Source organism: Scomber scombrus, chromosome 17 (genome assembly GCF_963691925.1).
Source record: "Scomber scombrus chromosome 17, fScoSco1.1, whole genome shotgun sequence".
NCBI classification, from domain to species: Eukaryota; Metazoa; Chordata; class Actinopteri; order Scombriformes; family Scombridae; genus Scomber; species Scomber scombrus.
Window position 1 is genome coordinate 21850808 of NC_084986.1, and position 13999 is coordinate 21864806.

The 13999-nt window shown below is 39.6% G+C and overlaps 1 protein-coding gene across 10 annotated transcripts in view; it reads right to left on the reverse strand.

Moving 5' to 3' along the window:
- Positions 1 to 13999, reverse strand: part of LOC133997536 (nesprin-2) — an 83836-nt gene that overhangs the window by 40359 nt on the left and 29478 nt on the right. For 7 of the 10 annotated variants that reach the window (XM_062437158.1, XM_062437163.1, XM_062437157.1 and 4 more), the window contains exons 47-64: positions 11195 to 11371; positions 10217 to 10372; positions 9775 to 10016; positions 7617 to 9672; positions 7171 to 7505; positions 6919 to 7063; positions 6489 to 6689; positions 6079 to 6338; positions 5854 to 6004; positions 5126 to 5269; positions 4901 to 5032; positions 3864 to 4046; positions 3598 to 3735; positions 3068 to 3253; positions 2479 to 2601; positions 1756 to 1938; positions 1280 to 1393; positions 306 to 407 (exon numbers count right to left, since the gene is read on the reverse strand). In XM_062437158.1, the coding sequence (XP_062293142.1) occupies positions 306 to 407; positions 1280 to 1393; positions 1756 to 1938; positions 2479 to 2601; positions 3068 to 3253; positions 3598 to 3735; positions 3864 to 4046; positions 4901 to 5032; positions 5126 to 5269; positions 5854 to 6004; positions 6079 to 6338; positions 6489 to 6689; positions 6919 to 7063; positions 7171 to 7505; positions 7617 to 9672; positions 9775 to 10016; positions 10217 to 10372; positions 11195 to 11371 (5028 nt within the window). The remainder of the gene's footprint in view (positions 1 to 305; positions 408 to 1279; positions 1394 to 1755; positions 1939 to 2478; positions 2602 to 3067; positions 3254 to 3597; positions 3736 to 3863; positions 4047 to 4900; positions 5033 to 5125; positions 5270 to 5853; positions 6005 to 6078; positions 6339 to 6488; positions 6690 to 6918; positions 7064 to 7170; positions 7506 to 7616; positions 9673 to 9774; positions 10017 to 10216; positions 10373 to 11194; positions 11372 to 13999) is intronic. The other 3 variants (XM_062437165.1, XM_062437164.1, XM_062437160.1) reach the window with 2 other exon arrangements.

A 13999-nucleotide genomic window follows, 5' to 3' on the forward strand; every position in this document is an offset into this window, starting at 1 on the left:
TGCCTGCCTAACACAGCCTCATGTCCACATGCTGTCCGGTTTACAAAGAAAACCCTTCCGCACCGCAGGAAAGAGAAGCGATAGTAAAGCTGAAAATTATTTGGTGAACTGAAATGTCAGCGAAGGTGATGACAGAGAGGAAAGAGCCCGTAAAATTTGGAGCTTCACTCCAAAAACAGACAGAATTGTTAGTTGATATCTAAGTGTGACCATTCGTGAGGTCTTGAATAGTTAATAGTTAACTCAAAAGAAAAGAGCTACCCAGAGACATGCTCTCCTTAGCTGCCAATATTGGTCAGATTTACCTCTGGAATACTGCATGTTAGTGTGTCAGAGGACGACGAGTGACAATGCTCGTCTTCCTCATCCTCCTCTTCCTCTGAATAAGACACCTCAAAATCCTCCTGCTTTCAGTGATAAGGGGTGAATGGTATGATTAAAACTGTGCAGGAAAATGGAACAATCAAATTCCTTTTCATTCTTCTATTAACTAAAGTGTGACGATTGCTCTGTGGATTGTTCAAGCATACCATCTCATTTTACTATTAATGTGAAAGCTTACACTTGAGATTTCAAGTGGATTTTGTGAATATAACCAAAAAAGAAAGGCTTGAACATACCTGGTGGTTAATAACATCTAATAGGAGGTATGCACGTTCATTAGGATAACAAGCATTTGCTTAAAAATGTAGTTTTGAGAAAGAGTCTCATCTATTTAACATTTTTTATTGTTGTGTGCAGTCTTAAATTAATCTGATGTGATTTTACACACGTCTGAAAACTGAGCTAACTGAGCTACTGTCTAGATTTGTTAAAAATGACTTATAACTGCACGCAGAGATGTACAATATGGAGTTTAACAGCTATATGTAGTTTTGCATGATCCTGCCTCACAGCTCAGCAGAACAGATGCTGTGTGATTTTTAACGTGGTGACAGGATTGTACCCGACAGGTTCAACCAATCCCAGACAACAGAGGGAATAAATGATAGTCACCAAGCCAGACTTCCTCTTGAAGAATTCACCAGTTTTTCTTGACATTTCCTGTTTCTAAAATTAAGTGACCAGTGAGACACGTGGACTTGTTGACTATCATTTTTATTTCCCAAAAACAGTTTGATTAATAAGTGGTGGACTCTTAATTGTGAGCACAAAATGATTAAAGACGGTGTTTCATTGGTTTAATTCAAAGAGGTTGCCAAGCCTTAAAATCAATCATCACACTAGTGTTGCTGATTAAAGTTGAATGCTACTTAATCATGATTGGGATTATTATTACCTGGGCGAGATTTCTTTGTTGAGATCTGTCCTGTTGCTGGAAGTCTTCAAGAGGGTTGAAGGTTGTAGTTATGCCAAGATCTTTACTGGTTTCCTCCTCCTCCCCAATCTTGTTCTTTGAAAGAGAAACAGACAAAAAAAGTGACAGAAGTTGATGAAACGTGTATTCAAGGTTGTTCTGCAGTATGTTGCAAATGTTGGTGCAGCTGTGCTGAAAGGAACAAAGCTGAGGACTGCTTCCTACACCAGAGATACAGAACAAGCTGGAGTGTTTTATTGAGAAAGAAATATTACATTAAGAAACAAACTTTGGGTTTAGTTCCCTGTTGCTATACAAAAAAACATGCTTTCTTTCTTTATATCATTCACAGTTAGGTTTAAGGTGATACGATTTGAGCAACAAAATAAGGACTGCAGTTACAAGCAGTTACTTTTCTACTTTTTTCTACATGCAGTAACTTTCAGACTTTGTCATACCTCCTGCAGTAAGGATTCTTGCTGGGTGAGATGTTCCAACTCTTTGAGCTTCTTCATGAGCTGTCTAGCTTTGGAGAAGATCACCAGTTTTTCCTCTGCTCCTTGTGGGAGGTGAAGCTCTGGTTTGCATTTCTCCATCTCCTCCAGCGTCCTCTGCATCGACTGCACGTTGGCCAGGATCACCTTTACATTGATTTTTGTAAAAGACGCAATGTGTGGGTAAACAGTACATTTTATAATAAACTACTACTGCTTGGTGGATTTATATTAGTTGAGCATATTGATACCCTTTTACCTGAGAATGCTACTCTAGAATGCTAATCACTACAGGTGCTTCAACCTGACACACATTTTAGTGAATGTAGAGAAAGATAGTATTAAATCTGAGGAACACCTGAATACTGGCTTCAATAAATCAGCCAAACAAGGAAAACAATTAATGGATGTTCCTATGCACCCTTGAAAATTTCAATGTATTACCTAAAAATGGTAAATTGGATGCTTCAGTAAGACGCGGTCCTTTCAATCCTTATTCTTGCCAGTTAAAATACAGATGTGATTGGTCACACTCTGTTGTACTGTTTCTATTTATTGTTGAATTCTAATTTTTCCTCTGTGCAAAGCTCTTATTTTTTACTATCGTACCACAGCTTGCATGTTCTCTTTTGCTTTCAAGTAAAAGTGTTTGCATGTAACTGATAAATAATTATCATAATGCTTCACCTGCAGGTTGTGGAGATGCTCTGTCACAGTGATGCTGGAGTTGTCCATTGAGGATAAAATTGCTTGGATCTTGGGGATATTCTTCTCCATCTCCTTAAGCTCAGTTTCCATGGCCTCCACCATCTAGAAAAGACATGTTGAGCTACTTTTTCAAAGGCTTGATTTGTATTTGTACAATGAACAAGCATGTAACAGGAATATCATTTTATGGTTCTATTGATTGCATATCTCTTGATTTTACATTATATCAAAATACATGTGACTGGGGCTTAATTTGGCCATGCTGTGGAGGATATGGGCCATAAATCAACAATTTCTCTGGTTAATTGCTGGACATCTTTTCTGCCACTTTCCAGCGTTCATTTACTGTATGTGTGTTGTGTAAATCTGATTAAACCCCAGCCACACAGAAAGATCCGAGACATTCAGCCAAGTGTTAAAATCTGGTAAAAGAAGGAAAATATTCTCTGCAAACCAAAAATTGGCAAATAAAAGCATTCCAGCAGTTTCCTGATGCCAGTATTTGGGGTAACTAACAACCTGAAAGTCTGCAGTACATCTGAGGAAGCCCTCTTTTAAAAAATCTCACCCCAACAGCCTGCAACAGCTGCTTCAGCGGCTCCAGGACGCTGCGTTGCATTGTGCAAACTTGTTGGTCATTCTGGTCCAGCCTGTCCTCCTGGATGCTGATGTCACACACTGCAGAGATCTCAGCCAGCACTGATCTAAAGCCCTGCAGGGTGTCTCTTATCCTCTCAGAGTCATCCAGGACCAGCTGCAATTCAGGATTTAGAATTAGAAATAACCTTTAACATGAAACCTGTGAAAAACCTTGCGAATATTGTAGTTAAACAGGAAGCATATGTCAATTAATCCTACATAAGTGTTACTTTTAATTTTTGTTGTTTTGTTACCTTTTTAGTTATTTTTCATTTTCTTTTTGTTTCTATCTTGAAATGTTTGTTTTTATAGTAAGTTTGTATTTTCTACCTCTTAAGAGTTACTTCATTTCATTTTTGTGTGCTCGTGTTTTATGGATCCAGGAAGATAAGACTAAAGAGTGTCTCATTAGGATGTGATTTGATGTGTTTTTTTTGTTAAATATGTGGTGTCTCTGACCTGCAGGGCTTTTGCATGATTCTGGAGGCTTCTGGCTGTAGTGAATGAGCAGGGAGCGTTAAGCCATGACTGGGCTTCATCCATCCAGCAGGTGGCACTGTACAGAATATCTTCAAACTCCTGGAGACAGGCAGGGATCTGAGACACAGGAAAAAGTAATAAAAATATGAGTATTTCCACAGTGGAAGTTGCTTTAACAAACCTCTCTTCACCATGCATTCAGTTCAGTACTGTGGGCTTTAAAAATGTATCATAGCATGCCTGACCTTGCTGAGGAAGGCAGTGCGTTGCTCGGCCATCTGCGCTGCGTTTTGGTAGAGCTGCAGAGGCTGTGTGAGTTGGTCCATGAGGAGGTGGGCTTGATCTGGCTGCTCCTCCGCAAGATCCTGCATCTCGCTCTCCAGGAGCATCAAGCGGCTGTGCCATGCATCCAGCTCATCCCACACACGCTGCAGAACAGAGGATCAACAGTACAATATATGTAAAGCTCTGAGGCGACAATGTAATCCTGAATTGTCATAAGCTTTTAGGACACAGTAGCGGTTTGATTCAATCCAGTTGTCAGAAGAAAGCACACATGGTTACTCTTTTTTATTGTAAAGTGATCATTTAGACACAAATAATCTATGTTTCATTTATTTGAAAGTCAGTCTTTCTTGCAAGCTTTTTACTCCGTAGTTTCTGGTTGGTTACGTTTATTCTTATGCCTTCATACATTTGCAATAATCATTGCTAGTAGAGGCTACAATTAGTGTCTGGCAGCTGTATGCAAACATTAAAGGAGACATATTATGTACTTTTCCAGGTCTGTATTTATAATCTGGGGCTCTATCGGCATGTCATAGCATGGTTTACAGTTCAAACTGCATGCATACTGATTCTTTATGCAGCCCCTCAGTTCAGCCTCTGTCTGAAACTGGCCGTTTTAGCTCATGTCACTTTAAAGTCCCCCTCCCAATGAGGCCACTCTGTTCTGATTGGCTAGTTGACTTACAGCAGCTCTGGGGGCTACGTAAACAAATTTATTGGCATGTGCAAACAATCTGATGTCATCAAGAGGAGTAAGTAGGGGTAACTTTGCAAATGAAGTGGTCAAAGCAGGCTGAAGTCTGAACTTTTGACGTGCAGGGAGCATTTTTATATGTAATTCCCCTCTCTCTCTCTCCCTGTTTCCTGTCAGCCTCTATGCCATGGTAATTAAAAAAAAAAAAAAGGATATATATATACACTTATATATGGTGATGATACCCAGACTCTGATACAAATTTTTAAACTAAACAAAAGCTAAAAGATATATTCATACCTTGAGCACATTTTTAGCCTCATTGACTGTTTTACTTCTCTGCTCCAGTAGCGTTTTCACTTTCTCCAGGCCAGAAACCAATTCCACCACTCGACTTGCCAGTTTGTGAACCGGGCTGCTCCTCACTGCGACCTGCAGAATGACCACACACAAACATAGACAAAGAAATAAGAGAGGTTTTGGGGTGAAGATAGGTCGTAATCACTGAGCTCAGTTGTCCGTTACCCTCTCCTCAGCTCTCTGTAGAGACAGTTGAACTTCTTGTATCCATTTGTCAAGATCAGCTGGAATCTCATCATAGCGGCTCTGAATGTCGTCCATGATACTCTTTAGTTTGGCTTTCTGGGACGACAAATCCTCTCTGAGCTCCTGTCAGTGTGGAAATAGAAAGAGAAAATGAGAGAAGACCAGGTAACATTTAAACACAGAGGAATTGAAAACTTATTTTTTCCCCTCAAATTTGTTAAACTTATTTTTCACTTATAGGTTTGAGGTAAGTTCACAACCCCTCACAAATTTAACACAGTCTATCTTTAAAGCTGAAGCACGGCAGCAAAGCTTTTCAGTGTACTGCTAATTATTCACAGATGAGACCGTTTAGACTGGTTGGCACATGAAAAGGCCACTTAAGGTCTGAAATCTAATAAGTGATGCTCCATGGGGTCAATGTGGACAAAAACACTGTCTGTCTACACAGATTGTTTCTCACTGGGTCTGGGATCACCTATAAACAGAAACTAACATTAACAACAGGTAATATAAAGTTATTTTAGGCTTAGCATAAATAATATAACAAAAAAAATGTACAAGTAATATAGATTGAAAGACACTTTAGTTTTTGCTCACATATAAAATGTCATATTTGTTTCCTTTCATGAAAGTCATTGTCTGCTGTTGTACAAATTCTCAAAATGTCTAAACTTTTACTATAAAAGCATAAAAAGGAACCTGACCTTTTGTTTCCTTGGACTCGAACAGGCTTCCAGCTGGGAAAGAATGGCGACCACGTGTTGCTCCACTTCTTCCATCTCCTCTTGAACTTGCTGTCTCTCCTTCTCCTCCGCCTGAGCCGCAGCCACCAGCAGCAGGTTTCTCTCTTTCAAGCTGTGGGAAACAGGTTCAACTCAGCATCTCTGATGAAATAAATGAGTCCACATGAATTATTAAACATTTCCCACCTCCTGACGTTCTCTTGAATCTTCAACAGCGTTTTGCCCACAGGCCCTGGACTGATGGGATCTTGGGAACTGGACAAGCTCAGAGCGTGCTCCAGTTGATGCTCCAGGGAGGCTAAGGCCTGCTGCTCTTGTTCTATCCCAGCCTGATGCATCTCAGCCTGGGCCAGAAGCTCCTGGGGTTTCTCTTGAGTGAAGCTCACAGTGGAGGAGTCAGGAACATCAGCCTGTAGACTGGCCAAAAAGCTGCAACACTGCTCCATCTAAATATTATAGAATTTAATGTGAAATTAATCCTCAATACGATTGTAGCAATAATCAAAATTTAAAATGTCATATCAAAACAGTTATTTCAATTTATTTTTGATCATTTGTCTAATTCATTTAAAGCTTTTGTGACAAGTAAAGCTCACACTAGTAGTGATGTCCCTCCATTCCTCTCCTCTCTGTTCCGTGTGTGCCATCAGGAGGCCGACTCCACGGCGTAACGAGACCCAGCGACTCCAGAGGGCGCCAAGCTCGACGTCCTTTCCAACCCCACAGCCCTGCATTGGACATCCGGCTCTCAGTTCATCTATCTTTCCAGCAAGGTTGTGGAGATCCTCCATCAGAAGCTTCATGCAGAGATTTTAAAAAAGTTTAAATTAATATATAAATCATGTACTTTTATATACCATATATAGGTCAAAAATTCAAAAGCACTGTTCATAGTTAGAGGTAACTGTGGGACTCTAAACAAAAAACGTAAGAGTTGTATATTGTCAAAATGAATAACATACAAGGTTCAAATGTAGTGGTGAAACATTTGCTAGACATTAGCATATGAATGCTAATTTAACCTACCTTTGCTCTTTTATGTTGGGCAACACATTTTTCATATGAAGTCACTTGTTCTGCAGCACAGTCTAAAATCGTAGCTCCAAATCCAGAGAGAAGTTGCCATATGTCTTCATGACAGCTCCTGTGGCTTTGTTGTCTTATTTCACACCTGTAAGAATTTGTCCTTTAGAGCCTCTTTCTTTTTAAAAAAAATCATAAACAAGCAAAACAAAGAAATAATCACAACAACAGACAGACGACAAAGCAATTCATTACCTCTGCAAGGACTCCAGTCTGAGCTGGGCCTGGGCCTCCAGTACAGCTCTTCCCACCAACAACTGACTGAGGATATCAGTGTGGAGCTGCTCAGTCTTTGGATGGGACAGGCAGGGCTGCTGGGGCACCAGTTCCGCAAGGTGGCAGATATGTGCCTGAAATCCATCTTCAAGAGTTTCTAGAGCCTGCTGGGTCTGTCTTTGCTCCTCAGTACAGTCCAAAAATCCTCCAGGAGCTGATAAGAAGGTGGCTTCAGCATTATGAAGGAAACCTATTGCTCCCTGAGCAGCCCACTGGTAATCCTTCAAGGATTCTCGAGCCTGGGATAAACTCTCCTGTTGAATACATGATCGAGAACAGTTTAGTGAATCGGAAAATTCTGAATTTAAATTAAACAGTATAAAAACTCAAAAGTAGGCAGTATTAACTAAAATATTTAAGCTTACCATGTGTAAATGGCACTCTTTCATGGCAGCATCTCTAAGAGAGTACAGTTCCTTGTACTTCTTCATTTTAATTTTTTCTTTGCGTCCCAAAGCTTCAAACACCCGCATCCCAGACTCCATATTTCTCCAAATAACCCAACATGTTTGTAGGGCAAAATCTATGGCTTTTTCATCTGGATTGAATGGTTTGGCTTTCTGGAGCTCCAGTCTTGTACTTTGGAAAAGTTCCATTAAGGCAGGAAGCTCAGAGGAAAGGCGCAGCCCTAACAGAAGCTTGGTCTCCAGGTTTTTGATAATATCTGTGACAGAATTCTCCCAGGAGACTAAAGTTTCCACAGTGTGGTGGATCCTCTTCCTCTCTGAATTAAGGTCTGATGTGTACAACTCCTGAGCTATGGCCTCCAGTTGGTCTGCCGCTTCTTGACACTGTGTCTTCACCAAAGGAAGTTCAACTAAGAGTGACTGGCATATTCTGAACCTCTCACCCACTCTGATTTTTTTGTCTTTGGCACACTGGATTTGCTCTTTGGCAATGTCCCTTGATTCCTCCATTTGTCCTCTAAGGTAAAGATATTTGTCTTGCTCAAAGGCATGAATACTAAGAGCTTTGCACCTGTCTTGTAGTTCCCCAATGGAGCACAGCAGAGAGTTTCGCTTGGCGGCCTGGCAGTGCTGAATGTCTTGTACTTGACACTGATGCTCCATTAGCATGTGCTTCAACACTGCGATTGCTGAAAGGGTATCCTTTGCTAAAGGGAACCGAAGCTGCTCTAAATCAGTGGAAATTTGCTTTAAACTGTCCTGGATGGTAGATAGCTCCTCATCTGAAGCGGTCCGCTCATGAACCAGCTCCTTTAATTCCCAGCTGGTTGCTTTCTCATGAGCCATCAATACATCTAATTCTGTCCAAAGGCCTGACAGTCTATTGACAAGGTAGCGGCTCTCTCCTGGGCTCAGCCCTGCTGCTACGTCTTTGCAACTTTCTGCCATTGCCTCCACCAGATGTAGCTGCCTCTCAATCTCAACTGTGGCTAACTTGTAAATCTTTAGCTCGCTCTCCAGCTTTCTTGTGTCAGCTTTGGACACATTCTCAAAGTGAGGGCATAGATCTCTTTTAGCATGTGTTTCCGCTAGCCAGTCATCCATGCTAGTAAGCTGGCCAAACAGTTTCCCTCTCTCATGTAGATTTTTCTTCATGGTGTCGAGAACATGATCGAAGCTGTCAGCAATGGTTCCATACAGATCTTCTACTGTCTTCAATACTTGGTCACATTCCTCGTTATCCATGTCAGACGCTATTGCTTTCATTTCTTTAACTTCTGCCTGCATCTTGGACCGTCTGGTCAAAATATCAGTTTGACACCTTTTCATCTCAACAATCTGAATACGAGCCTCCTCAGGGAAAAGAGACAACTTTTTTCCAATTGCGACATGGTTTTCTACCTGTTTCGCCCAAATGAACAAGTCCCGTAATTGATTGTTGACTCTAGCTGAAGAAACGCAACCGGCGCTACATGTTAAAGTGTCCAGCCTGCTCTTGGTTACATCGAGCAAGGACCACAATTCCTGAAGATTTTGTTTGATCTCAGTCCTCTCTTTCCGACCCAGAGAGAAATGGACAAGAGCGTCTGACTTGGACTGTAGGTGCAGATAGAGCTGGTTATATAGTTTTAGGTCTGCGGTCAGACAAACTAATTCCATCATGCCTTTGATGTCATGGATTTTCCCAGAAGATTGTGTGAAAATGTTGGATTTCTGAAGAGCTTCAAGCTTTTCTTTAAGATCTTCAGCCTCTTTTATAAGAAGAGAGGATTGAGAGGCAGTGTTTGAGGCATGCCGCAGAGCTATCTTGATACTTCCTTTCAAAAGCCTCCATTCTTCCTGGACATCTCCAAGCTGGGCAAAAAGTGCACCTGAGCTTTCAGCCTTGCTCAAGTGGACCGACAATTGGCTACTTAATCGAAGGAGCTCTTCCATCATGTCGTTCTTCAGTTCCATGGTTTTCAGCAGACTGTGAAGTTTTTCAGCTTGAAGGGCACTACTTCCTAAAGCATTTCTATCAAAACCAGCAAAAAAAGAATATGAGTACACAAATAAATACTCTCAAGAAATGATGCTGTTTACTACAACATAGGCTTCAAATCAAGACATTACTCACAAGCTCCTTTTTTCTTTCTCAGCAGCCAGAACATCCAGGAAAGCTCTGGTGATGCTTATCTGTTTGTGATACTGTTTGACCTGATCAAGCTGTGCAGCTTTGACCTGCACTGTGGCTGACGCATCTAGCAGTGCAGCACTCCATTGTCCTTCAATACTTTTCAAGTAACCTGGGTCACAAACCCCGACAGAACATGATTTTTTCATTGTAGCCACCTGCTCCAGCACAGAGCGGTTGTAATCCTACAGCCAACAGAGAGGACAAAAGACTTTACATTTGTCTACATTACTGCTTTTTTGATAATAGATCATGTGTTGTATAGGAAAAATATTTACTTTAATTTAATTAAAAATATTACACAAAATGAAGCTCTTGTGAAACAGAAGAGGGTGCAAAGTACAGTGGTCTTAACTAAGAAAAAGAAGTAAATAGAAATACATGCCTGTGCCTCCTCCAGCTGTTTGGCCATAGCTGTGACATCCAGCTGTGCTGGCTGATACCGACATGCCAGAACCTTTTGGACTGTTCGTACCAATCGAATCTCTGTTTCACCAGGAGAGAACTTCAGGTACCAATTTAAATCAATGTGAGGTATCCTCTGTGACATAACAAAATAAAAATGGTGGGGAAAAATATGTATAAATTAGACAGCACCCTACAACTCTTAGCCTTTATTAGTGATAATAATGACAATAGTGTAAAAAGCAGGATACATACAAACCAAAAACAGTAAAAGCCAACTAGCTCATCACATTATAGTCAAACCTAAAATAGCAGCCTCATTATAGGCTGCAGATGATTTATTTATTTAGTGGACAACAGGAATGAACACAAACCTTAAAGTTGCATTACTTATTTTAGAGCTTATTTTGCTTTTAGTGTATATCATAAGGCTCATACATACAGTATGTGCACATTTACACAAAAAGGAAAAAATATAATTACAAACTCAAGCTGTATCACAATTTATATAAAAAGCATTCACACTCTGGCAGTGCAAGTCAGTCTAGCAGACTGTACCCTTCGGGTAATAAGACTCTGCTAATGACCCTGCAGGAAGTTGTTGCATCTCAAAAGTCCCTTCCTGTGGACATTCCTGTCAGTGGCATTATGGGAATACACAAACATCGATCAAAATACTGCTGGTCTTATCTGTTCACTGTTCCATTCCTTTATAATAGACTTCTTGCATGTTTTTGGACACTTTGAGATAACTGACATTTTTGCAGTTTATGGATAATAGACCATAAGCATCAAAGAAATTATTTTTTTAAAAAGTATTTAACATTTGGTACACACATTCTAAGAACAGTTGATTAAATGAATGAATTAAACTCATATCAATGTAATTTACACTGTAACACAGCCACTTTAGATCAACAAGTTCAGCTCTTGATGCAGTAAAACAGCTGATACTCACATTTATAATGTTACTTCTTTCCACCAAGCTCTGGACCTCAGAAAAAATGTCCTGCATGGTGGATGTGTGTTTGTAGGACTCAGATCCAGGTGATTCAGCTGTCATCTCTCCTGCTCCTGGATGAGCTGCCAACTCCTGCGCCGTCCTCTCAGCCTCCATGTCCTCCTGGATCTGAGGCTATGAACACAGACGAGAAGGGTGGCGTCACATTTGAGCCTTCTTCCCTGTGTTTGTCCACAGATAATAACAAGGCTTCCTGTTCTTCCCCTCATACACAGCAGAGAATATTACTATGTTGGCGGTAGCCTGGCGAGTCAGTACAGTTAAAACAAGAATGTGCCTGAGAAGGGAGCAGTCTGCCCTGAGGGAAAATGATTCTGTCTGTTCATCTACAAAGTACTGCCTCTATACCCTCTTTAAAGAAACAACTGATCTGTTATAACGTGGTTAGACGGAGCAAACATCAAAACATAACATGACCTATCAATGTACTACACTGCAAACAGGGGAGGTGCCTTGTGAAATATTTTGGGCATGACCAAGGTGTGTCTTTGAGCAAGGTGCAGGCGAGCGGGAAGAGAATTTGAACATATGCAGCATGTTTCTGACTTGCTGAACAATCTCTTGTACTCTTTAAAGACCAGTATGTAAAATTTAGTAGCATTAAAACTGTGAGGTTTCAGATTGCAATGAACTGAATACCTCTCCCCTTCCAAGCATGTAGGTTAACCTACAGTGGCCGCAAAACTTGCAAAAAAAAAACCTGCAAAAAACTTAAAAGGCCATCTGTAGAGTTGGTGTTTTGTTTGTTCATTCTGGGCTACTGTAGAAACATGCATATAAAGTCACACACAGTTTCGTCACCACTGTTGTTTTTAGCCTAAATCTGTTTTGTGTCTAATTGTTTTATGCTTGATTTCAAAGCCTGATCAGGGACAGAGACTTTATATCTGTTAAACAAACAATCAAATGAATTAATAAATTACATGTTTATATATATACATAATTAAACAGAGATAATCCACTTTTAAATATCTGCTTACAGTATCTGGTTTGCTCTTGAAGTGAATATCTGCCCTAAAAGATGTTTTTAAAGACAACAATTGATTCAATTTGGCTGTACTTTGTTATGATACTTTTATAAGTTAAATGGAGAAAATAAAGATACAACGCAAATAAAACATCCAATTAAAATCTTTATTAAAAAAAATTAACCTTTATTAAAAAAGGATGGTTTTTATGCCCATTCTCACTAAGTTTGTCTCTTCTCTGGGAGTTTTTAGAAATCTGACTCACTTTTTGAGTTTCAAGTCAAACCCGAAACAGGGGCATATGACCAACTTTAAGTTGCAGTAAATAAGGGTAACCTTTATTTCTTACTGGGAGATGATTGTACTTTCTACTACAGGATAAAAGCAGCATTCCTGAATACAGCTTTAAAATAAAAACCTGAGTCATAAGAGTATTTTTCACAGGTTAGATAAATGGTACACTTTGAGAGATATATTACTGTATGCTTTAATACCTCTGGTTAAATCTCAAGCATTTATTCCCCTATAATTGGAAAATTAAAAAAGAAATAACTGAGATATATTGTATTTTCTCACTTATTTTATTGGAACAGTCCTCTAATTGGGAAGCTTTACCAAAAGCAGAATATATGCTTGCTTTTATAAACAACTTGTTGACTCGCTCAGTGCAGCACCCTTAAATAAATCTCTAATGAAACTTGTATTTGGTGGAACATTTTAAGACACTCGCAGTAATCATTAGAAACTAATGCCAGCTGTAGAGAGAAGGGACGCTGTTATTACTAAGAATAATGACAGGCTGTCTTAGAGAGAAATTCCCCAAAAAACATCAAGTATTTTTGAGGACTACGGCGTGTGCTGTCAAAGGAATCTAGAATATATCGCCAACAACAAGTCTGATAGAAACATGTTATGTTAGTTTTTCCTGTTTATTTTGGCTCATTATATGATTTGTTGCTTTATTTTTTAGCAGTTTTTAATTTCTTCTGTGAGGAACCAAGCAACACGCATCAAGGACTTTTTTTCTTATGGAAAAAATAAACTGAGTGAACAATGTTCCACAAAAAGATGAGTCCCCAAAACTGCACGGCTGGACTTTGGCAAAATTATGACTTGTAAATGCCAAATGATGAGAGGAATAAATGTACCTGAAGTTACAGATCAATTCAGGGTGGAATTTTGGATAAAAATACAGTTGCAAAAATGCTTTACTGCCCACACACCCACTGTAACATGAAGGTAAGATAAAGGACAGAGAAATGTCAAAAATGACAGATGAGTGACAAGTTTGATAAGTGAAAGTAAGCAAAGACAGCAGGTTCAGCTTGACGCGTAAAAAAACAACTTTTTTTTAAGATTCTTTTACTTTAATGATCTTAAAAACAGCAGCCATCATTTTTGCAGCCCAAACTTTGATTTTTCATCTTTTTACAATGTTAGATATCAGGAATTGATCCAAATAATCCACATAATTGCAGATATTGTTTCATTGGGAACTATTTTCTGCAAAACTGATTATGTGTGCCATTATTAATCTTGTGGGGGAAGTTAAATCACAGTGCATAGTCAGTTCAGGCTCTAGGCTAGTGTTCCCATTATCTAATCAACCAGGTGTTAATATCATCAAACAGGTTTCACAACTGATTTTGTTATCACTAAACAAATCTTCACTACAGGCACAAAGAGTCAAGCTGAGTCTCTTTTTTCAGTTTCATAACCAAGAGGTGGGTTAGGGTTTGGGTTTGGGAGAAAATAAGGGGTGAATAAGAAAGAA